The sequence below is a fragment of the Kogia breviceps genome, chromosome 4, assembly GCF_026419965.1.
Source record: "Kogia breviceps isolate mKogBre1 chromosome 4, mKogBre1 haplotype 1, whole genome shotgun sequence".
Taxonomy (NCBI): Eukaryota; Metazoa; Chordata; class Mammalia; order Artiodactyla; family Physeteridae; genus Kogia; species Kogia breviceps.
In genome coordinates this window covers 163,956,582-163,982,090 of record NC_081313.1, presented here as the reverse complement: position 1 = coordinate 163,982,090, position 25,509 = coordinate 163,956,582, and the positions used below count along the sequence as shown (strand labels likewise).

General features: G+C 43.2%; 1 protein-coding gene across 13 annotated transcripts in view; it reads right to left on the bottom strand.

Annotated features, from left to right (window-relative positions):
* Nucleotides 1-25,509, bottom strand: part of TENM2 (teneurin transmembrane protein 2) — a 3,844,234-nt gene that overhangs the window by 299,185 nt on the left and 3,519,540 nt on the right. For all 13 annotated transcript variants that reach the window (XM_067032280.1, XM_059063069.2, XM_067032278.1 and 10 more), the window contains one exon: nucleotides 5,383-5,621. In XM_067032280.1, coding sequence (XP_066888381.1) covers nucleotides 5,383-5,621 — 239 coding nt within the window. The remainder of the gene's footprint in view (nucleotides 1-5,382; nucleotides 5,622-25,509) is intronic.

The following is a 25,509-nucleotide window of genomic DNA, read 5'->3' as shown; positions in this document are numbered from 1 at the left end:
TTGATGGCCCGCGTTCTTCCCAGATCAAAGTGAGACTGGCAGAAGACGGATTGCGGAACGGCTTACTTAAAACATAGTATTTCATATTTGGCAGGAATTACTGTAGTGAAAAGAGACAAGGTGACTTTCTAACACACACATATATATATTAGTTTGGCAGGGATCTGAAGAGCTAAAAACTAATTTAGGATGACATAAATGCTCTTATCTTCCTCTCTGCCACCCTTCCTTTCCCAGCCACGTGAAGAGCTTTTTTTTTTTTTTTTTTTCAGTACGCGGGCCTCTCACTGCTGTGGCCTCTCCCGTTGCGGAGCACAGGCTCCGGACGCGCAGGCTCAGTGGCCATGGCTCACGGGCCCAGCCGCTCTGCGGCACGCGGGATCCTCCCGGACCGGGGCACGAACCCGCGTCCCCTGCATCGGCAGGCGGACCCTCAACCACTGCGCCACCAGGGAAGCCCGTGAAGAGCTTTTGACGGAAGACTTGTTTTTAACTCAGGGGTGACGGTCTGAATCCTGTGTCATGCTGAACTGTTCTGTTGACGCTCAGCTTAGAATTTTGAGGATTATCTGCATTTAAAAAGCAAAGTCATACACTGCAAGCCTCTTTCTCCCTTGATGGGGGGGTAGCCCTGCAAGAACGTTGGTGCCTTTTAGGGCAATGAGGTTTGGCCAATGTTAACCTGGGACAAGAAAGCAATGATGTCATTCAGGGACCCATTAGAAAACCTCAACAAACTAGCCATCAGGCAGAGTCATCTTTAAAAACAGGCAATGATTTTGCAGAGACACCTATGGTAACTGAAGACTGAGGACAAGTGAGTATGTGGCAAGAATTCCTGGGCGATTCTACTCCATGCACGAGTTGGGGCAGTGTATCAAGCAGTCTGTTGGGATGGAAATTCTTATCTTATAGAAAGTTTTTTTTTTAAAGAGAAAAGGGACTTGCTTTTTCTACTTTTGGTTTGGGTCAAAAATCAGATGTAATTATTCATTATGTAATGGGATTGCAGGCAATCACCTGCTCCATTTACAGTGGACAGATGTGTGGACTCTTAGCCAATTTGATAGCGTTATGTTTTTGTTTGTTTGTTTGTTTTCTTTTCTTTTGGTAAAGGTGGAAACACTCTGAAAAGGTACTCTTAGGAAAAGAACAGTAATACCATCAGACGGGGGTTGGCAAACTCTGGCAACAACGGCACATGGACCTAGGGGAGAGTTTTACATTTTAAACAGTTGAAAAAAATCAAAAGAGTAACATTTCATGACGCAGGAAAAGCACATAAAATTCACATTTCTGTGTCCATAATTAAAGACGCCTGGAACGAAGCCATGCCCATTTGTTTACACACTGTCTGTGGCTGCTCTTGAATTACAATGGCAAAGTTGAGAAGTTTTGTAACAGACTGTATGACCCACAAAATCAAAAATATTGACTATCTGGTTCTTGACAGAAAGAGTTTTCTGGTCTCTGTAATAGAAGATATTTGGGAAAGCAGACATATGAGGACGGGTTAGGAGACCAAGGAGATGTGGCTTTTGTACACTTTGTTAGAAGACGATTCAGGAAGGAGGCGAACCAACTACTCTCCCTTGCTGATAACGACAGAATTAGGTAAGGTGAATGGATGCTACAAAAAGGATGACTGAGGTTTTATGCAGTATTTGGGAAATAAGGCTAACTGTGATGTTTGGTAGAGAGCAGTCAAGGGAAAGATGTTAGACTAGGCATCAGGAGACCAAGCGCCTAGGCCTGGCCCTGCAACTAACTAGCCACGTGGCTTGAGACCCTCTGGGCCTGAGCATCGGTTCTTGTCAAATGACTGTAATAACGCCAATTTCATTTTCTGCTAGAGTGTATGTTGGGGGCTGGGGGTATGGTTCAAATTTAATAGTAATATAAAAGTGCTTTAAATGGAAAAGCTTACAGTTCTAAACAAATAGAAGGCTCTAACCAGTTACTGTATGTACCCTATAAGGATAAAAACATGGTAGAGTTGGCATAAAACAGGTGAGAAACACTACGCTGGTTACACGATTTAGAAACTTAGGGATCCAGAGGGATTTCTGGTGTTGCAGGCAGTGAAAGTACTTGAGATGCCCAAGGATAACAGACAACTTCCTGAGCAGGAAGGTCTCTTGCGTTTCACAGCCAAATTCTTCTAAACCCCTCTTCCCTAGGAACCATTTGGGCCAGGGGCTGAGTAATGCACAAAATAGTCCCCTAGTGGTTTGTGCAGCTTTTCAGAGGAATTCGTTTTAGGATGTTTGGTACACTGGGAGAATGTGGCATCGGGAGAATCTGCTGGAAGAGTGTATCATAAAGGATCTCTGACCTCAGCTGTGTGAACAGGAACTGGGGGACCTCTCCTGAGCTGGTAAAGGCTCACGTCTTCCATTTTGCCAGAGGGCTGGTGTTAGGCTGATTTACACCCACCCACAGGCTGGGTCTATGGAAGAATTTGTCATGGGGCTGAACATTTGCAAATTGCTCATTTCTGGGAAGACTTCATGCAGGTTTCAACATGCAAGGAAGATAATTTGGCCTATTTGTCACAGTTCCTGGCAGGCCTGAACCCAGTGCCTGTCCATAAATGTCCTGCAGTAGATGCTTCAATTTCAGGACCTGTCATGTTCTAGTGCAACATAGGGCCATGTACGAGCTAGTGTGGGCTCAGGCCTTAAAAACTTCGGCCTCCTTAACAGGAAGGCTTTGATTTTTATGTTGTCCTTCTGTTCTCCCTGATGGCTTGTCTTCTAGGTAGGCACAATCACGTGTTGCTCCTGACGGCACTTTTCTCTGTGTTTTCAACGCACTGTTTGTGTCCCTGCAGCTCCGTAATAAATAATATACTGCCTTTCATCTTTAAAGTGATTTATACACATTAATTAATCCTCACCATACTTTGGAGTTTCTGAACGTTAATAACCACCATAACTCCCAGGTTTTACTTAGGAAACCAAGACCCGGAAAGAAAACAACTTTGTTAAAGCTAAGGAGAAGGGGATCCACTGGGGTCAAGACCAGCCCTCCAGATCGTGACCCCTCACCGTGCTTGCAGACCCATCATCACCTCTGGAGAGTAGCCCTGTAGCCCTGCAAGCACCGCCACTACTGCTGGGTGAATCGGCCCATTCCATCACTCATTTTGAGTCATAAACAATTCTTCAGTACTCCAGGGTCGAAGCATAATCTTACCTAAAGCATACATAATAGGAAATGATGGATTATAAACTAATAAGCCATCCTAAGATGCTCGGGTCCAGCTTCCAGTAGCCTCCAGACTGAGGATAAATATGTTTCCTAATCCATCATTTACAAGCTACACACCCAATTAAAACATTAAACTCTAGCTACAGGGTTTTCCATGATCATCCTACAGAAAGCGATTATATTTTAACTGTCAAGCTCGATAAATCAGGCACTAGCCATCTCTCTCTCTCCTGCGAGTGGAGAAGGAGGTACACACGGGGCGGTATTGGCAGAGGCAGGCAGTGCCTCAGTTTCTATATCTGGGCTTCCCATGGTGCCCACCGGCCTAGCAGAACATTAGGCCTGAGAGGTGAGCTCATGGACCCTTTTTGAAGTTTCTGACACAAAGCTGAACCATGCAAGGACCCCAAAGGCATGTTCAATTTGCTTCCACCAACCCCTCCCCAACAGCTACCTGGGGAAGCACACAAAACTACCTTTAATGATACAAAAGATTCCACTCAAGTGACTGAGGGTGCAACAGATGCCCTTCCCCCTCCTCGAGTCAATCCATGACTCCATCCTTCATCAAAAGGTAAGTGAGAAGCAGACAGGACCTTCAGCTAGGGGTGTGTGGGTATCTGACCTCAGCCCACAGGTAGTGCTGGGGTTCAGAGCACAAAGGTGTTTGCAAAGCCCCAGGTAAACATGGTGCCTTTCCCTGGAGTGTCAGTTTCCTTACTTCTGGAGGCCATTCCTGAGAGATGCAACTGACAAGGACTGTAAAAACATCTTTTTCTATATTAAGATGAGCATAGCAACATTATGGGAGAGAATGAAAACCTCATATCAGTGTTTGGCCTGTTATGGTTTGCCCTGGGCAGGGCCCCAGATCCCTGGGGGAGCACAGTCACCCTCCTCTGCCATCAGGCAAGCTTGGGCACAGTGGTCTGGGAAGTTCTGGACCAGCTTATTCTCTTGCCGGCTGCCTGAGGATGAAGGAAGTGTGAGAGAGAAGGGAGGGCTTACACTGGGAGAAAGGGCAAAAACAGAAAGGTTAGGGTTGGTTTTTATTTTCCCTCTTGTACATGGGAAGGGTTTCAGCATAAGTGTCACGAGCTGATTTAGAGCCGGTCTCTTTTCGCTGCTGTTTTATAGGTTTGCTTTGCAACGTGGCACAGCCAAACTGGGGAGGCCTGACCGAGCGGCCCTGAGACCAAGCCAGCGCCATCAAGTGTTTCAAATAAACTTTAACAAATGTCACCGTGGCCTTGGCATGGGCCAGGAGATCTGCCGCTAGCAAGTTCAGGTGACAAAGTAGCAGTGCTGAGGGCACTTCGTTGTGGCCAGGAGCTGCGAGCAGGCTTTGTGTGTAGCCCAGGATGCTGAAATGCGTGGGGCACCCTGTCCCTGAACTCTTGGCATTCGCTGCTCCCCACAGTTACAAGGCCACATCCCACAGATGCAAATCAACATCCCTGGCATTCAAAGAAAGACACCCCAGCAACGTCACCAATCTGCTATCCTAAGTCATACCCTGAGCTCCCACCCAGAATCACAGCTGGCGTGGGAGGTGAACCTGACTCAGATGCAGCAGGATGTGAGGTGAGAGTTGAGGCTAAAGGGACAGAGGCAAAGGAGGGGACTTGGGCAAGATCCACTGGGTCTGGGTGACCTGATTCCCTATGAAGACCTGGTTGGGTGCTCTAGCCTCTCTGTCCTGTTTCTGTTCTCCAGCTCTAAAAATCATCTAGCTACTTTGGCTTTCCATCCAATCACGATGTTCTAGGCATGCTGATTGCTTTTCTTCTTCTATGTGGTTTTTGTCTGAAGTTAACCAATGCTGCGTGAATTTCAGAGCACAGACCTGGGTTAAAATCCAAGATGGAGGAGACCAGAAGGCTACTTGAGGAGTGAGGGATGGGTTGGCAGGAATGACAGTTTTCAACTTATCTCCAAGAGAGAATACAGTAAGGATGCTTAATTTCACTTCTGATAAATGTCATTGAGAATCATGAAGGAGAAACTCATCAGATTGAAATGGATTTCAGGAGGAAAAAAGCACTCCCATCCATCACTCATTTTTACATCTTTCAGGAGCCAACAAGCCAACGGTACAGACAACAGAGGCCCTCTACATTCACAAGTCGGCGACATTGCCCCCACCTGCTCGCAGCTGCCCTGACTTACCTATGAAATACGCCAGCAGGATGGCCAAGAGGAGGGCCGCAGCGATGGCCGACAGGGCGGCACATTTCCAGCTGCAGTATTTGGAGGGCTTCTTCAGCTTGAAGGCCTTCCTGGAGAAGGTATTCCGGGGCAGCAGGCGGGGTGGTGGTGTGTAAACGGTTCCTGAGGTCAAAGGGTATCCCGGAGAGGAGCTGCTAAACAGGGGTGTGCTTCCCGAGGATGTCTTAAAGAGGAAGTGCCTGCCAGGGAAAGGGAGAGGGTCAGGATCCACATCGTGGCTATCGAGGACCATCCAGCTGCTTTTTTTTTCTCCCCCACTCTGCTTTCTATAGCACTAATATAGTCCCGATTATCTACCCAACCCTGTCATGGGCAAAGGGGCGAATGTTACATTTGATGGTGACATAAACTAGTTCCATAAACTCACACCATTTCACATATATAAACTAATTCCATAAACTCACATCATTTCATGTTTTCACATATACCTCTGGATTTTATCTTCCACAATAATCCTGTAACATGTGCAAAGCAAATATGGAAACTGAGTCACTGTTGCTCACTCAGAGATGTGGGCCATGATGATGGTGAAGGTGACGCTGAGCTCTATCAGGTATTAGGACCTATTAGTTAAAGGCACTTGAAGAACAGACTTGTGGTTGCCAAGGGCGGGGAAGGTGTAAGGGAGGGATGGGGGGGGATGGAGTGGGACTTTGGGATTCGCAGATGCAAACTGTAATATATAGGATGGATAAACAACACGGTCCTACTGTATAGCACAGGGAACTATATTCAATATCCTGGGATAAACCATCATGGAAAAGAATATATGTATGTATAACGGAATCACTTTGCTGTACAGCAGAAATCAACACTGTAAATCAACTATATGTCAATCAAAAAAAAAAGAAAAAAAAGGCACTTGAAATAGACTGTCACAACTATTTACAAACTAAATATTATAATATCCCCATTTAAGATATGAGAAATCAGGCTTGGCAAAATCAAGCAACCGTTCAAGGATTTAAACCCCAAGCTCTGTCTTATACTGAAGTCTATGCTCTTAAGTGTCATCCTATACTGTCTCTCTTGAGCCTTCTTTCTGGGCTGTTTACCCCTTTCACTTGCCTCCTGTTCTGAGACCACCTCTCTAGGTCATTTCTTATTTTCCGCATCCTTTTTATTATTTTTTTAAATTGAAGTATAGTTGATTTACAATGTTGTGTTAGTTTCAGGTGTACAGCACAGTGATTATATATATACATACATATCTATATGTGTGTATTCTTTTTCAGATTATTTTCCATTACAGGTTATTACAAGACACTGAACATAGTTCCCTGAACTATACAGTAAATCCTTGTTGTTTATCTATTTTATATACAGTAGTGTATATCTGTTAATCCCAAACTTCTAATTTACCTCTCCCCACCCCTTTCCCCTTTGGCAACCACAAGTTTGCTTTCGAGATCACAGTTCTTTCTTTGGAAATATCTTTGTCTGCCAACTGAACAAGGTGCCCCTTGTCTAGAACTGTGGTAGGTCAACAGGATAATGCGCTGTAGTGTTGACCCTTAATAGAACCCTTCCTCAGGGGTCAGGAGACTGTCACTCTAAGGGCACAGCAAAGGCCATCAATTCTCCCACAATAGATTTTCTCCCTCTTATGTGTGCCATTTACCAAACTTCAAAGGTGCCGTGCCACACCTTGTTTAAAATGACGACTCGTCTTCCGGAAAATATCTAGTGGATTTCAAAGCACGGGTTCAGTAGAGTCTACAGTCTGAGCAGGTGGAGGCTGGGGGCTGTGTCTTATTTGGTACCTTGTTCACCGTTATGGTCCCCGGACCCAACGCCAGTTCAGCGTGTAGGGGCAACTTGAATGAATAAATGAAGCTCCCTCATTGTTTTACGAATTTACTCAGTTTCAATTCTAAGATTTTATTTTTTTTTATTTTTTATTTTTTTTTGCGGTACACGGGTCTCTCACTGTTGTGACCTCTCCCGTTGTGGGGCACAGGCTCCGGACGCGCAGGCTCAGCGGCCATGGCTCACAGGCCCAGCCGCTCCGCGGCATGTGGGATCTTCCCGGACCGGGGCTCGAACCTGTGTCCCCTGCACCGGCAGGTGGACTCTCAACCACTGCGCCACCGGGGAAGGCCCAATTATAAGATTTTTTTAAATGTTATACAGGTATTTCCTTTCCCTTCAACTTTTCACTAGGTGCAATTATATTTATGCACCACACACACTATGTATCATAATGCTAAATGTTTTACTTGAAACTAAATCTCACGTTGACCCTATGAAGTGAATACTATTTTTACCTTAGTTTTACAAACAAGAAAACAGAAGCCCAGAGTCAGCATGCGGTGTCACTGGGCCTTAAACTCTGGTCTGCCTGACGCTACAAGCTCTAACGGGACTTACTACTACACCACATTCTCCTTGCAAATGGTGGTTAGCAGGCTTTCCCAGTGGGATTCTGAGGCAAGATCGCTGTCCTTACAAATATTTGTATCTTGGCTGCTTCCAGATAAAACTCTGAAAGTATTTTAATCCTTGACAAAGATCAAAGGAGCCTGAGATCACTGACAACCATGTCAGAAAATGAGTAGCTGATCAGTGAATTATTTAGCATGGCTAACATCAAAATAAACAACCAATACATAAAACTTTATTTGTGCTATAAGACTGTTCAATGATCTGAACACAGCCAAGAGGTTTGATTCTATAAATAAGGTTTGTACTCCTGTCCAACAGATGTCTTTGAATGCTCCTGATAAAAAGAGCCTTTGGAAGAGGAGGCAGTAGGCGTTGTGTCTAAAGGAGGCACTTTGGAGCAAGATTCATCTGGATCGGAGTCCTGGCAATGCCCTTCCTGGACAAGGAAGCTCACGTAAGTTACCCGACGCTGCTCTTGACAGCCTCCATCTCCTCATCAGTAAAATGGAGTAAAGTAGGAGTAATGATAGCACAGGTTGTTGTGCGGATTACACACCATCATGTAGGACGAGCACTTAATCAAGGGTGTGTTTCATCGTAAGGGCTCGATGCCCTACAAATAGCATTGATTCTTAATTCTTCAGAGAACATAAGGAGCCTGAAACATGAGTTTTACATTTAAAGCTTGACAAATGTTGAGCAAACACCTGAAGAGTTCTCCAAATCACTAAATAATAGTCCACTGCCTTATAATTAAGCTAGAACATATACACACCAGAAAGCCAGGGTGGTGGAAGAACTCTGGGATTTGACTTAGAACTACTTCAAGTTTACTTCTTGGACAATTCTCCAAGAGCGGGTAGTAAAAATAGGGAATCGAACTTAAAAGGAATATACAGACATTGTAAGCCATCATTGATGAGTGTTTACAAATATACAAACACCAGTTTTCACTCCAACGGAGACCTCACCCATTCCCCTGGCTTCAGCCATCACTGATGGGGCTGGAGTCCCCAGATCTCCATTTCTAGCTCAAGTTCTTTCCTGAGACCCACATTCCACTTGTGTATTGGGCATCTCTTCCTCTACATTCCTTAACTCTCTTGAGCAAGTTACAACCAAATACGGACTCTTTTCCTTCCCCTCGCCAGTCACACTCCTCCTGACTCCTGTTATTCACGGTCGTCTAGGACACAATCGTCATCTGCACCTCCTCCTTTCCCTCATCTTCTCCTACACGACGGGTTAAAGATGCCTTTCATTTTATTTCTGAAAACTTCTCCCACCAACCCTCTCCTTCATTCCTCTGCTACTTCTCTTCCCAAACCACAAATTCCATCATGCTCTCACTTTTAAATCCCTAGGGATTCTCCAGTACTTAGAAGAGGAAACCCAAATCTCAATACGGGACCACACTCTTACAACCACTACTCAGCCTTTTTATCCTCATCTCCAACCTTATGCTTCCAGCTCCCATGAACTCCACACTTCAGCCACACCAGACAGACACAGGGTTCCTTAACTAGTCTATTCATGCCACTGTGCCTTTGTGGATGATGTGTAATGCTTTCTGGAATGGCTTTTCTTGTTCTTTCCCACCCATCCCACCCCACCCAACTCCCACTCACCTGCCAACGACCCACCTCCGAAACCTATTCCAACATTCCCCCCAACCCCAAGCACCCCATCACTTTGTGCGCTCGAGAAGCTCTTTATATACTTGTTTATATATATGTGTGTGTGTGTGTGTGCATATATATATGTATATACAAACAATACTTATATAAATAATATACAACATATTATATACTATGTTATGTTATGTAAATATGTTTAATGTGTCTGTCCCAAACCAAATTTACACTTGACAGTGGTATTACTATCTTGGTACTTCCAGAATCTAAACATCAGGGCCTCAACATCAGTCATATTTGTGGAATCAATAAACTGAAAACAGGAATGTTTGAGCAACATGAGAGAAATCACAAGATGAAGATTAAGAAGTTTAAGTTGACTTTAGTTATTTTTTAATGCACTCATTTATAAGAAATAATAGAAGAATATAATTATTATTTCTTATATAGCTGTCTCCTACATACAAACCTTCAAGTAGTGAACTTTCAAAGGTGCGAACATGTGTTCGCATGTCCAATCACGTAAGTTAGTTCACGTGTCTCACGTACGTTGTCACATGCGTGCATCCTCTACAAGTGGTGTTACTTTTGTGTACTTTACTGTACAACACTGTAGAGAGTACAGTATCTTTATTTCAAGTCCAGAACCTGTGCCATCAACGTCAGGCATGCGTAAAACTGCAGCTTGCCCTCCTTCTCCTGTTGCTGATGACCCTTCAGCTCTACCATCCCCCACCTCCTCCCCCTCCTCAAGTCAATAACTCTTCTTGCTTGTTTACTCGATGCTAGCCCCTGGATGCCAGCTGTTGTACTGTACTACTGTACTCTTCAAGGTACTGTACCATAAGATTAAAAATGTTTTATTTTTTGTGTTTGTTTCTTTTTAATGTATGATTTGAGTGAAAAGTATTATAAACCTATTACAGTACAGTACTATATACCCAATTGTGTTAGTGGGGTACCCAGGCTAACTTTGCTGGACTTATGAACAAATTGGAATAACGAAAAAATTGGACTTAGGAAAGAGCTCTCAGAACGGAACTCATTCGTATGTAGGGACGTAACTGTATATGGGATTGCTTCATGAGATCCTAACACTGTCCCCTTGACAATCCAATCTATTTTTCATACTTCCTTTTAAAAAGAAAGTCAGATTATGTCACATGTCATCACCATCCCCTTTCTCCAAGAAAGAAAGAAAGGAAGGAAGGAAGGAAGGAAGGAAGGAGTGAGGGAGTGAGGGAGGGGAAGGGAAGGAGGGAAGGAAAGAAGGAAGGAAAGCAAAAGAAAAGGCTTCCAATAATACTTAGAATAAAATCAGAAATCCTTCCCTGGCCTACAATTCCCTGAATGATCTGCCCTCTGGCCATCTCTCCAACTGTATCTTCCTCTACTTTATCCTCCTCCCCTCCCTGAGTTACACTGTCCTTTTGCTAGTCCTCATCATATCACATCCAACATATTCCTGCCTCAGGGCCTTTGCACTTGCGGTTCCCTTTGCCTGTAAATATCTGCACAATTCGTTTCTTCATATCATCCAACATTCTGTTCCAGAGTCACTTTCCCAGAGAGATCTTTCCTGCCTCCCTTACTTTTTTCTCTGTCATTCTCTATCCTGTTATAACTGCTTTATTCTTCTTCAGGGTATATGCATTTGTGCTATTTACTGTCTGCCTCCATCATTAGAACTGAATTTCTATGAAGTTCAAAATAATCGGGTTTGTCTGATGTGTTCATCACTGTATCCTAACATCTAAAATACAGCCTGGCACAAAGAGGGAAGTCAACAAATCTTTGTTGAGTGAAAGACCTGCAATGTTCCCAAGGCCAAAATCATGAATGCTAAAAGGACAATATTGTGAACATTTTGAATTTTGAAATTAGGATTCCTTCTGCCATGTTGACTCTTATTTTCCAAACAGATTTATAAGTTTGCATAGTTCATACAGGCAAGTGTTTATATTTATACGTACAAGGCCATATCCTGCCACAGACCAAAAACAACCTGTATACTTTCCGGCACTGTATTATCTTTTTCAGGATACATCTCAGGCCACTCATTGGTATTGTGGTGTCTCTAATGATGATTGTTAAATGAAACTCATTTAGTTACCACATCCCTGTTTCTAGTTTCTGGTCCTTAGAATTACTAAACCAGAGTACCAAAGATACGTAGTCTCCTCACACAATACAGTGACACCCTGGTGTTATGAATCTCTAGAAGAGTACATTCAGCAAATAAAAAAAGAAAGATTCTAAAGAAGCGATCTTTCGATTACGTCCCATAAATATCTGCTTTAGGATCACTTGAAGGCTCTGCTAGAAAAGTACAAATTCCTGGGCTGCATCCAGACCTAGGCCTGGGGTCTGGGAGTGTATTGGTGAAGAAGCTTCCTAAGTGATTCTAATGTATGATAAAGTTTAAGAAACTCTACCCTAACCATTTTTGCAACTTTCAAATACGTGACTTACCCAGAACACACTAGATGGTTACTAGATATATTTTGTAAACTGCAAGTTTTGAATGCTGATGTCTTTAGGCGTGAAATGTCATGTCAAAACTTATTTTCAAATGACTCAGCCAAAAGATCTCTCTCTCTATAGATATATAAGGCACATGTGGCAAAATGATAGCAATTGTTGAAACTAGGTGGTTTTTCTTATGTAGTACGATTCTTCCAACTTTTCTGAATGGTTGAAAATTTTCATAGTAACAAGTTGAAAAAATGCAAGCTCTGATTCACCCAAAGGGCACAGTCACATGAAGCAGGAATAAAGATCAATAAAATGAAGCAAGACCCACAAGGTGATGGTCTGGCCAGATGGTCAATGAGAGGACCCGGAAGCCTTAGGGAACTTCTCCGGATTTTTCCTGAACTGGCTATTAAGACAGCTTTCCCCCCTCAGGTGCAGGCTGAGGGTGCTCCAAGGGATCATCTGGGACGCCCCAACCAAACGTCTTCCCAGCAGTTGGCCATGGAAGTGGCTCAGCTCAGGACTCCAGGCATCAGCAGAAATGTGTAGTTTCCAAATGCACTTGACATTTTTCAAGCACAACTCAATTGCTCTCAGAATTGGCCACTTGTGCCTCGGAAAGGAAAGGCAAATGAGGGGCCCCCAAAGTGCTGTCCTTGGAGTTTGCTAACACTTGAGGGGAGAGAGAAAATCAGCCCCTGATGTTGCACAAAAAAATAATACTCCTTTTTTTGTGTGCCTACGTCTTTCCTTCGTAGCCACGTGGGTTATCAAAGCTTCAGTCCCGGGACCCAGCATCTTGCTCGGCACAGGTTAGGGGCTCAGAGGCTGGCTGTCAAATTGAGTAGTAAAGCTAAGGAAGGATGGTCCCTCTCTGTCCTCTGTTCTGTACCCTCGGTCCCAGTGAGTTCTTAGAATAAAGTGATCATCACTTCACCCTAAACTATCAATCTTTTTAGTACATGTCACCACTTCTCCTCTTGTGAAAACAAAACTATTTAATAAAAACTATGAGAGAGCACACAAACCTAACAGCCATTCTCCCATGCGCTTTACATGACAGCAAAGGCATGCAGTTTTGAGGCAGAATCTTGGCAAACCAGGCTTTTGCTTCAGATTGGCTTAGAAAATTAAGGGCATACATCTTTCTCTGATGAAACAACCATGGAAGATTTTAAAAAGAAGTCTAACAAACAAGAAACTCATGCCTCACATCCATGTAAGAAGGACACCATCAATTAAACACTGTGCCTTTTTTTAAAACATCATTATTGGAGTATAATTGCTTTACAATGGTATGTTAGTTTCTGCTGTACAACAAAGTGAATCAGCTATACATATACATATATCCCCATACCTCCTCCCTCTTGCGTCTCCCTCCCACCCTCCCTATCCCACCCCTCTAGGTGGTCACAGAGCACCGAGCTGATCTCCCTGTGTTATGCAGCTGCTTCTCACTAGCTGTCTATTTTACATTTAGTAGTGTATATACATCCATGCCACTCTCTCACTTCGTTTCAGCTTATCCTTCCCCCTCCCTGTGTCCTCAAGTCCATTCTCTACATCTGTCTTTATTCCTGTCCTGCCCCTAGGTTCTTCAGAACCATTTTTTTTTTTATTCCATATATATGGGTTAGCATACGGTATTTGTTTTTCTCTTTCTGACTTACTTCACTCTGTATGACAGACTCTAGGCCCATCTACCTCACTACAAATAACTCAATTTCGTTTCTTTTTATGGCTGAGTAATAGTCCATTGTATATACATTCCACATATTCTTTACCCATTCATCTGTCGATGGACATTTAGGTTGCTTCCATGTCCTGGCTATTGTAAATAGAGTTGCAATGAACATTGTGGTACATGACTCTTTTTTTTTTTTTTTTTTTTTTTTGCGGTACGCGGGCATCTCACTGTTGTGGCCTCTCCCTTGCGGAGCACAGGCTCCGGACGCGCAGGCTCAGTGGCCATGGCTCACAGGCCCAGCCACTCTGCGGCATGTGGGATCCTCCCGGACCGGGGCACGAACCTGTGACCCCTGCATCGGCAGGTGTACTCCCAACCACTGCGCCACCAGGGAAGCCCCATGACTCTTTCTGAATTGTGGTTTTCTCAGGGTATATGCCCAGTAGTGGGATTGCGGGGTCGTATGGCAGTTCTATTTTTAGTTTTTTAAGGAACCTCCATACTGTTCTCCATAGTGGCTGTATCCATTTACATTCCCACCAACAGTGCAAGAGGGTTCCCTCTTCTCCACACCCTCTCCAGCATTTATTGTTTGTAGATTTTTTGATGATGGCCATTCTGACTGGTGTGAGGTGATACCTTATTGTAGTTTTGATTTGCATTTCTCTCACGATTGGTGATGTTGAGCATCCTTTCATGTGTTTGTTGGCAATCCCTATATCTTCTTTGGAGAAATGTCTATTTAGATCTTCTGCCCATTTTTGGATTGGGTTGTTTGTTTTTTGATATTGAGTTGCATGAGCTGCTTGTATATTTCACTGTGCATTTTATTTTATTCTTGTGATAGAGACGGAGCTTGACTGATCTAGAGCAGAAGCTTTGAGAAGCAGTGGCTGGCTAAATTACTTGAGGCCCCAGCAAAAGATTTCTCTTCCTTCTCTCCTGAGTCAATTGTAAATAAACTCACTCATTAACCTGAAAACCTACCAAAGAAACACAGAAACAAATATGGAAAATCCCTTAACACCAAGTACCATTTTGTTTTTCAGCTTGCAACCAGTGGGATCCTAAGAGGCAGTCTCCCTCTTTTTTCCTGGGTTAGCTGTATTCCCAGGTTGAAATCCCAGCAGGACTTTGAAAAAGAAATGTACTAGGGCTTCCCTGGCGGCACAGTGGTTGAGAATCCGCCTGCCGGATGCAGGGGATACGGGTTCGTGCCCCTGTCTGGGAAGATCCCACATGCCGCAGACCGTCCAGAGCCTGTGCTCCGCAACGGGAGAGGCCACAACAGTGAGAGGCCCACGTACCACAAAAAAAAAAAAAAAAAAAAAAGAAAGAAAAAGAAAAAGAAATGTACTAGAGAAACAACTGTACAGAGGTCAAGTTTTTGTTTCCTTCCTCTCGCTCTCTCTCAATCTGGATCCTGCTCTCTCGTCACAGAGCACCATGCAACTAACCAGGATGACTAATGACAACAGTGCAGCCGCTGTCTTTGCTCATGAAGTCAGCCGCAGCCAACGTTCTCCTTGAAACCGAGTGAACGCCTTGAATGGTCTCCAGGTAGCACCGTGTGCAAAAAAGCAGCTCTGGTTATCAGAGAAACCATGTATTGATTGTTGCTCTACCGAGAAAATTGACTTCTCCAGAAAATAAACTCAGAGGTATTCAGAGTAGCGGATGAAAGTATTGATATGCCTCCCATTAATCCCTGAAAGATTTTGAGTATCATACAGGCTGTTGCTGAAATTTGATAAAAAGCCAGAGAAAGGAGAGAGGCAGAAGTGCACCAGGAGTGGGGGTGGTGGTGATCAGTACAGGAGATCTCATCCCATCTCACTGGTGCTGGCCATGCCCTTTGAAGCACCAGGTTTATTGTGTCTAAAGGAGTTAGTTTAATAAAGAGGCAGCCCATATATATGTGTTAGTATACGGTATTTGTTTTTCTCTTTCTGACTTAGGGGGAAGGGTAAGCTGGGACACAGTGAGAGAGTGGCATGGACATATATACACTACCAAACATATGGTGGATAGCTAGTGGGAAGCAGCCGCATAGCACAGGGAGATCAGCTTGGTGCTCTGTGACCACCTAGAGGGGTGGGATAGGGAGGGTGGGAGGGAGAAGCAAGAGGGAAGAGATATGGGAACATATGTATACGTATAGCTGATTCACTTTGTTATACAGCAGAAACTAACACACCATTGTACAGCAATTATACTCCAATAAAGATGGTAAAGGAAAAAAAAATTTAAAAAAAGAGGCAGCCTATAAAGGGTACTGTAGCATGTAAAGTTGCTATAATTAGGTTTTCAGGAGATATGATAAAACATTTAGCTGGAGAGAGGTTAAATAACCACCACACTTTCTGGCACTGCTATTATGTTCTCCAATCTGAGAAGGAATGGTGGTGGTAGAGGGGAAACTCGAAGGGTGGGTGAGATGGGGGGGGCGGGGAGAGAGAGAGAGAGAGAGAGAGAGAGAGAGAGAGAGAGAGAGAGAGAGAGAGAGAGAGAGAGAGAGAGAGGGAGGGAGGGAGGGAGAAAAAGAGAGAGAGAGACACATAGGGCATGCAGAGAAAGGGAAAACAGAAAGCTTCCAGGATGAGATGGAAAAGCCATGAGATAATGAGAAAGATGCTGTTGGATACTATACTGTTCAGCCACGATTTATTTATTTATTACCCGTGCCGCACAGCACGTGGGATCTTAGTTCCCCGACCAGGGATCAAACCCACACCCCTGCATTAGAGGCACGGAGTCTTAACCAGTGGACCCCCAGGGAAGCCCCCCAGCCACTTTTTGAATAGCAAAACTAAGCAATCTTTTAAGTGTCCTGCCTTTATTTTCCTATTTGCAAATGTAAGAGGTACACATTATTAAAAGAAAAACCAAGTATATAATTTAAAAAAAACAGAAAGCAAAGGTCTCCCATACTCTGAGAGAGAGACTGGTAAACATTGGATGTTTAGAGTCAGACTTTTTCCCTACATATAAACATTCTCTTATTATTATTATTATTAATTTAACTCTTTTTGAAACCAGTAAGATATTGAGTGTACAGATTCTGAACTTGGACAACCAGGGTTTGGATCCTGGCATTGGGCAAGTTACTTACCCCTCTAAGTCCCTGTGGCCTCACCTTTAAAGTGAAAGATGGCTAGTACCTACTTTATAGGCTTGTTAGGGGGATCGGACGAATTTATTTACATGAAAGCCTTAACACTGAGCTTGACATCCAGTGAGTGATCAATAAATGTAGCTATTAATCGCTTGAAGACAGGAATCATGTATATCTTGCTCTTTACTAGATCTCCTTGACCTACGCAGTGCCCAGCTCATTTAAAATATCTGTAAAATGAATGTGTTGTCCTAATTAGCACAGTGACTAGAGCATTGCCGGCAGCTCCACCCATCAAAAATAATTTTATTAGGAAGGGAAGGGATGGAGGACATTACTAATATGTTTCTTCTCCTCTTCCGGTTGGGAATTTATGCTTGGGTTGAGAAGTGAACTGTTGCTTTAAAAACAAAACTTTAAAACTGTTTTAAAAAAATGCTACTTCCCCAAGTTTGAAGAAGCAGCCAATAACCCAATTAGTATAATGAAAAGCCCATTTCATATCATGAGTCCCTAAGCTTAGACTCAAACCAATTTTGATGCAATGAGAAATAGGCTTTCAAGGTTTCCGATCCCTGAACCTTTTAGATCAGAGGGGCCCGCCATTACATTTGCATATGCCATGAACAACAGGGAGATCCTCTATTTTGCCCTCTTCAAAATGTGCAGTCATACCAAAAATACTCACAGCTGGAATAATTAGCAACTCAATTTATTGCCTTCCATTTTCTAAACAGAAGCTTGATATTTAAATAGCGTCCCACTGTGATATAACATAGCCTTTCTCATGGGAACACTTTGTTTTTCTTTTCCCCCTATGAAATGATATACTGTTCAGAGTGACAGGCAAGGTCTCAGGAGGTCACTAAAGAAACCTGGTGTTTGGTGAGCAAATCCATTTCAGAGTCTTTGGGATGAGATGAGGAGTCTTCCCCCTTCCCTCAAACCGCACCCCCCGCCGCCCAGTCGTTCACTTCTTGACTTTTTTCAAGTTAATTGGTAAGAGTCTTAATATAGTCGAGGAAAAAAAACAAAGACTTCTGACTTTGACTTCAAACTTGACCTTGAATCCACCATCCACTATAATATGGGAGTGTAGAGACAGCCATTTGAAATAGACTTGCATTTGTGTTCACCGGCAGCCAGAGGTGGATGAAGAGAGAACGCATGCCATCAGATACAATCAAGTAGCAGAATGACTTCTCCCACTGTGTTTACTGCCTGTACCATTCAGAGAGTCAAAGAATTTTCGAGCTGGAAGGAACCTTAGAGTATGTCCCTGTATCATATTCTGCTTCACGCTATGACATCTGTCCTGTGTGTTTGCCTTGTCTCTCCAGTCAAATTATAAGCTTCTCCACGGCAGGTCCTGTATCTTTTGCTTCCTAGTATTCTTCTCTGTTCATAGTACGTGTTCACAAACGTCTGCCGAAGGAACACACAAATTACGGTTGAAGGGAAAATGTACAGGCTTTGGAGTGAGGCACGTCTGGATTGAAATCTCAAGTCCACGAGGAGCTCTGCATGATGTTGCGAATGCCAGAAAATCTCTCTGAGCCTCAGATGCCTCCTCTAAAGGATGGGTAAATAATAATATGTACATTACAGAACTGTTGGAAGGGCTGAGAGAGGTAATATGATTTGTGAGCGCAGAAGCTGGCCTATAGGAGCTGTTTAATACCTGGATGTATTGTTTTTTTTTCTCATCCCTGGAAAGAATATAATATCTAAAATATGAAGTTATGAGTCAACCGATATTTACTGGGCACATGGATACAATGATGAATTAAGTCCTTACCCTTATGTGGATGGAATTTCTAATTGGGGAGACAGACCAAATAAACAAAACTCAAGTCTGAGTAAACCAATAAATACATGAAATAATTACAAAGTGAACTAAGAGAAAATGTGGGACGCCATTAGTGCGGTCACTCCTCTCTGAGGAGATGATCAAAAAGGGGAGGTCTGAGGATAAGAAACGGGTAATCAAACGGTGAAAAGAGCATCCCAGGCAAAGGGAATGTATGTGCAAAGGCCCTGAGGTGGGAAAGATTGAATTTTTGAGGTTGTGAATGAAGAACAGTGTGGATCACTGTGTCGTGATCCAGGAGCTTAAGTGGTGGGAAGAAGAGGTTGGCCCAATGGAAGACTATATTGTGCATGGTTTTGAGAGCAAGGAATTTGGATTTTAGTCCAAATACAAAGGGTTTTAAACTTTATCTTCTCTGTGAACAAAGGAAGTAGATTTAGGAACATTCAAACTTGAAGATAACTATGGTAGAAGAGACTCATGGGAATTCAGTCTAGTCCTCTACGATGAAAAGGCCTGGCTGTCTTCTTTGCCATCTGCCTTGAGGGTTTGGGTTTTTCTCCAGAATATTCTAGCCACCCCTTAACATGGCACCTATTACTCTATCGGCATGTGGATATAATTAGACATCTTAAGGTGAACATGAGCAAACACAACTCCTGATTTTCACTCCAAACTATCCTTCTCTTCAGGCTTCACCCATATTGGTTAAAGAAGCCATCACCCATCAGCTGGACAGGTGCCATCCCCAGGAAGCAGACTCTAGGAAGAAACATCTGCATACAGAAACTTTTATTAGCAAGTGCTCTTGGGAGTGACAGAAGCAGGCTGGGTGGAGGGATGCTGTCGCAAAGGGCGAGCTCTGGATTTGGGCCTTAATAACCTCACCTGGATCAGTCATTAGATGTGGGCTGTCCACAGGGATGTAACCTTGGGCGCAGGGTGGCTGTCTCTGGCTGAAGTTCAGTCTCAGGGAGGGACTTGGCTGAGATCTGTTGTCAGGGGAGATGCGTGCTCCAGTTTCAGAGGGTGGCATCTGGGTGAGCGCCATACCATACACCTCACTAGGCTTCACTAGGGTTCCCGTCCTTCCTTCACACCTGATCCATCTTCAGTCGATGTCCTTTCTGCCTCCAATCCATCCTCTTCTCGCCACTTATACCTCTGTACCACCTTGCGCCTGACCTACAGCATCCAGCAGCCTCTAAACAGGTCTCCCCTTTTCCACTTTGGCCCTTTATATCCATCCTCCACTCAGGAGCCAGTCACTGTCTGCAAGCACAAGTCAAATCGCATTACTCTTCTGCTTAAAATCTGCCACTTCCTTTATACTTCGCAGTAATCCAGATCCTCGCCGTGGCTGATGAGGAACCTTGTTAAGGCCTATCTCACCTCCTCCCAGCCTCCACTGACTCTGCTCCTGAGGCTTCGCCACACTTTTCTGCTGTCCCTCAAAGAGCTCAGGCTTCTCTCCATCTCAGGGTATTCTCATTGTGTTTCCCTTGGTCTGAAATGTTCTTAGCTGAGATATCTGCATGGCTCCTCCTGAGGTCTTTTAAGTCTCCTTTCAAACTTCACTCTCTCAGAAAGCCTTCCTTGATCAGTCCTTCCCACTCCATCATTTGATTATCCTCCCTGGCCTGAGGACCACCCCCACTTCCGGGTTAATGGCAGTGGTGTAGAGACACAGCCCTCTCATCTGCTCAGCATTCATCCCTTTGAGTAGCTATCTTGTTTGTGCCTGGCTTACTGTCTGCTTCCCCAATGGCATGTACCTTCCTTAAGGGCCCAGATGAAGACCTCCTCACCACTGTATCCCCAGTCTCTGGAAGAGTGCCAGCAGATGTCTGGTGCTCAATCAATTTTTAGGAGACGAATAACAACACGAGCCAATCTAGATCTTGAAGAGTTTATTTTCTGCTGCCTGTAGGAAGGCATGAATTTCCAAGTTTCCTGTCTGCTCCCAGATGCAACACTTCTATTTATTTATGCTGTAGCGTCTCCTTTAAGGGATGCTCTGTCATTCTGGTTTTCAAGGTTTTGGTAAACAAGACCATGTTTTCATTACGTCTACACGTGGTTATTTTAAATCCTTTGAGAAACCTTCACCTTTCTATTCTGAGGAGGCTTCTAGCACATTTTGTGAGAGCCTTCTCATGTTCTTGATCTTTCAAGCTGGAATCCTCTTCAACTTTTCTGTCATTCTCGAGGTACATTAGCCATAATCACATCGATTATTTCCACTGGGAACACACAATGGTTTTGGAAAATAGTGGGGTAATGCATTTTTTAGGCTTATTTCTAGGATTCCACTTAGTGATTCTGGACATTTTGCAGTCCTTCATTTCTCCCTTTTCACAGTAAACCCAATGGATGTATATATTCAGGCATTAGTTTACACTAATCTCAGGGCTAGTTCCTGGTTGGTAACCAGGAGCCTCAGAGATAAAATTCATATAAGTCTGGAAGAATTTTTGGTAAATGTACTTCCTCCTTATCTGTCACTTCTCTGCCCAGCAATATACCGAACAGAGTTTATCTTCATAGGTTTCGTATCTCTGCAAACATGGAGATTTCATGGTGTATTTTCTCTTCCAAATCTCTTTTAAAAGAATATGATGAGAATGGATTTCATCTCTGAAACATCCTATGTTTACCCTCCACCACCCAGAGAAGAATCCATTTATCTTTCTCTTTTTCCTCCCTACCCCTGTAACAAAGGAGTCCTGCCTGATACACCTTTTTTTATTTCCTTATCTTTGGTGCTTCAGTGATCTTGGGAAAGCCTGAAGAATTGCATTTACCATCATGCTGCACAGGAATCATGTGGGCCATCTTTCAGATGATAACATATTACCCACATGGATCCATTTACCAGTATTAATCAAATCACACGTGCTGATATTTTCTGCCGTGCCCTCAAAGTTAGCCATTTCAGAGCATGTTTTGGAAACAGACATTTATTCCCTAGCATTCTTCTTGGAAAAGACTGGAGCAAGAATCGGGTTCTCCAGACTACTTTGTCTCTCCCCATGAGTAGATCTTTTATTTATTTATTTATTTATTTATTTATTTATTTATTTTTCCCGGTATGCGTGCCTCTCACTGTTATGGCCTCTCCCGTTGCGGAGCACAGGCTCCGGACGCGCAGGCTCAGCGGCCATGGCTCTCGGGCCCAGCGGCTCCACGGCACGTGGGATCCTCCCGGACCGGGGCACGAACCCGTGTCCCCTGCATCGGCAGGCGGACTCCCAACCACTGAGCCACCAGGGAAGCCCTGAGTAGATCTTTTAGATTTAGGGAGACACACTGATCCTCTAGCTGTCTTCCATTAATTACTTTTTTCTTCTACTGAGGTGAAATTTACACAACATAAAATTAACCATTTTAAGGTGTACAATTCTCTGGCACTTAGTGCATTCACAATGTCGTACAACCACCTCTATTCTGTTCAAAAATTTTTCATCATCCCAAAAGAAAACCCTGTCTCCATTAAGCAGCAACTCTCATTCCCTCTTCTCCCACCCCCGGCTCCTGGGAATCACTGATCTGATTTCTGTCTCTATGGATTTCCCTATTCTGGATATTTCAGTTACTACATGGAATCATACAGCACGTGACCTTTTGTGCCTGGCTTCTCTCACTTAGCATAATGTTTTCAAGGTGATCTCCACTGTAGCATTTATTAGTACATCATTTGTTTTTTTGTGGCTGAATACTATTCCATCATATATATCATCAACCTTCAGCATCTGCAGGGGACTGGTTCCAGGACTCCACCTGGACACCAACATCCGTGGATACTCAAGTCCCTTATATGAAATGGCAGAGTATTTGCATATAATTACATACATCCTCCTTTGAATTATCTCTAGATTACTTATAATACCTGCTACAATGTAAATGCTATGTAAATAGTTGTAAATACAACATAAATGCTATGTAAATAGTTGCCAGCGCATGGCAAATTCAAGTTTTGCTTTTTGGAACTTTTTGTTTTTCCAAATACTTTTGATTCACGGTTTGTTGACCCCGCAGATGCAGCAATGGCGGACGTGGAGGGTTGACTGTATATGTGCCACATTTTGTTTATTCATTCATCCGCTGATGGATATTTGTGTTGTCTCCATCTTTGGGCCATTGGGAATAGTGTTGTTCTGGACATTTGCAAGCAAGTATTTATTTAAGTACTTGTTTCCAGTTATTTGGAGGATTGCAGTTGCTGGGTCATACGGTAACTATGTTTAACTTTTTGAGATACCTTTAGTTGGTGTCTAAATGTAGAGGATGGTGGTCCACATTGAACTCCTCAGCAAGGTTACATTCTGGTTGGCCCTAAACACTGTGTCAGACTCCTTGCATCCAACCCATGTCGTCGTAAGCTTATTTTTGAAAACTTGAAATAAATTACAAAAACAAGAAGCATCACCAAAGAGCTAGGTAGCAGTATTTGCAGAAAGAGTAATCATACCTTACAAAATGCTTTAACACTCCCAACTCAATGGCTCTCATTTCAGGAAAGAGGCTATAGTGAGAGCCTGGTAGGGTTTATATTCTAGGAAAGCTATCTTATCCCTTACATTATTTTAAAAAAATTATTTTATTTTATTTATTTTTATTTTTGGCTGCATTGGGTCTTCATTGCTGCGCATGGGCTTTTTCTAGTTGTAGCGAGTGGGGTCTATTCTTTGTTGCAGTGTGCAGGCATTTCGCGGTGGTGGCTTCTCTTGTTGCAGAGCGCGGGCTCTAGGCGTGCGGGCTTCAGTAGTTGTGGCACGCAGGCTCAGTAATTGTGGCTCGTGGGCTCTAGAGTGCAGGCACAGTAGTTGTGGCTCATGGGCTTAGTTGCTCCGCGGCATGTGGGATCTTCCCGGACCAGGGATCGAACCCGTGTCCCCTGCACTGGCAGGCAGATTCTTAACCACTGCACCATCAGGGAAGTCCCTTATCCCTGACATTTTTATTTAAAAAAGCTTTCATTGTTAGCCCACGCTCTGAGCACGGTATTATAAGCAGTGCTTACTCACTAGGCCCAACTATTGCAGAACCTGGTAAATGAGTCTGCATATGGATGAATTTCAAAAGTTTAGGTGGAGAGAGATATTATGTTTTATCTTAAAAGCAAAATTACAAAGTCCTTCTCTAGGAAGGATTTGAAGAAACTCTGGGCTTCCTACTTCAGTCAGGGTCAGAGAAGGTCGGAAATGTAAGACTCAAAGTGTGTTCCTGGCTACCATCTGACCCAGCAATCCCACTACTGGGCATATACTCTGAGAAAACCATCATTCAAAAGGAGTCATGTACCACAATGTTCATTGCAGCTCTATTTACAATAGCCAGGACATGGAAGCAACCTAAATGTCCATCGACAGATGAATGGATAAAGATGTGGCGCATATATACGATGGAATATTACTCAGCCACAGAAAGAAACAAAATTGAGTTATTTGTAGTGAGGTGGATGGACCTAGAGACTGTCATATAGAGTGAAGCAAGTCAGAAAGAGGAAAAACAAATATCATATGCTAACACATACACATGGAATCAAAAAAAAGGTTCTGATGAAGCTAGAGGCAGGACAGGAATAAAGATGCAGACGTAGAGAATGGACTTGAGGACAAGGGGAGGGGGAAGGGTAAGCTGGAAAGAAGTGAGAGAGTGGCATGGACATAAATACACTACCAAATGTAAAATAGATAGCTAGTGGGAAGCAGCCGCATAGCACAGGGAGATCAGCTTGGTGCTCTGTGACCACCTAGAGGGGTGGGATAGGGAGGGTGGGAGGGAGGGAGACGCAAGAGGGAAGAGATATGGGAACATATGTATATGTATAGCTGATTCACTTTGTTATACAGCAGAAACTAACACACCATTGTAAAGCAATTATACTCCAATAAAGCTGTAAAAAAATACAATACAATACCAAAAAAAAGTGTGATCTTGGGATCACCAAGTGTGTTTGTATATTACTAACTTCAGGTAAAGAAAGTGTTCCCTGGTATTTGGGAAATACTGGAGTAAATAAAATTAAGGAGATTACTACATATTTTCACAAGCCTTTAACACCTTAAATAGTCTAAATATCCCAGTACCCTCTGCAAAATATTTATCATTCTGCTTACTGATTTGATTACAGAAATTTTAACCCACCCACCTTCCCAGTCTTCAAACTGGTGTACCATGCAGTATACCTTTGAGAAATAAAGTTTTCACTCATTTCTATTTCTGAATGAGTACACTAAAGTACAGAAGAAATGAAAAACAAACCCCAATAATGGTTATTTCCTAGATTTTTGTAGGTTCTTAAGACCTACGCACTGGGTGGAGAGAGGGAGGGAGGGAGGGATGGAAAGAAGGGAAAGAAGAGAAGAAGGCAGGCCTATCTATGTCATAAAAATTAAAAGGGACAGATTAGTATTTTACGGGATTCCTTCAAAACCTAGAAAACAAAATCGATTTATCTAAATTCTTGCATAGCTAACAACAAGGCCTAAGTCATCAAAGCTATCTTAGACGTAGGAACAGCCAGAGGAGAAAGAAAACTGCTACTCATTTTTGTGTGTTATGGATTTCCTTTTTCCACTGTGGTGGAGATTTCTGGCATTTAAGTTTGGGGCTCTGCTCCCTTTTTTCAACCCTCAAATAAAAGATAGTTAGCTATCCTGAAAACAATTTATTTTCCCATTTGAATTTACATCAGACCCTTTGGGGCATAAGCAAATATAAGAAGGCCTATCAGTGTATGTACCCACATTTCTTTACATGTATAATATCCATAGGTACAACACTTTCTTCTCACTTAGCACTCTATAGGAAATGCTACAGCCCTTCAGGGATATTAATTAAGCTTTGTAGCAACACCTGTGACATATCTGCTTGCCTACATATATCTGTTGGACACTCAGAAATTAATGCTTTGTGGAAGTGTGCCATTTAAGTGTGTTTGCGGGCCAGCCACATA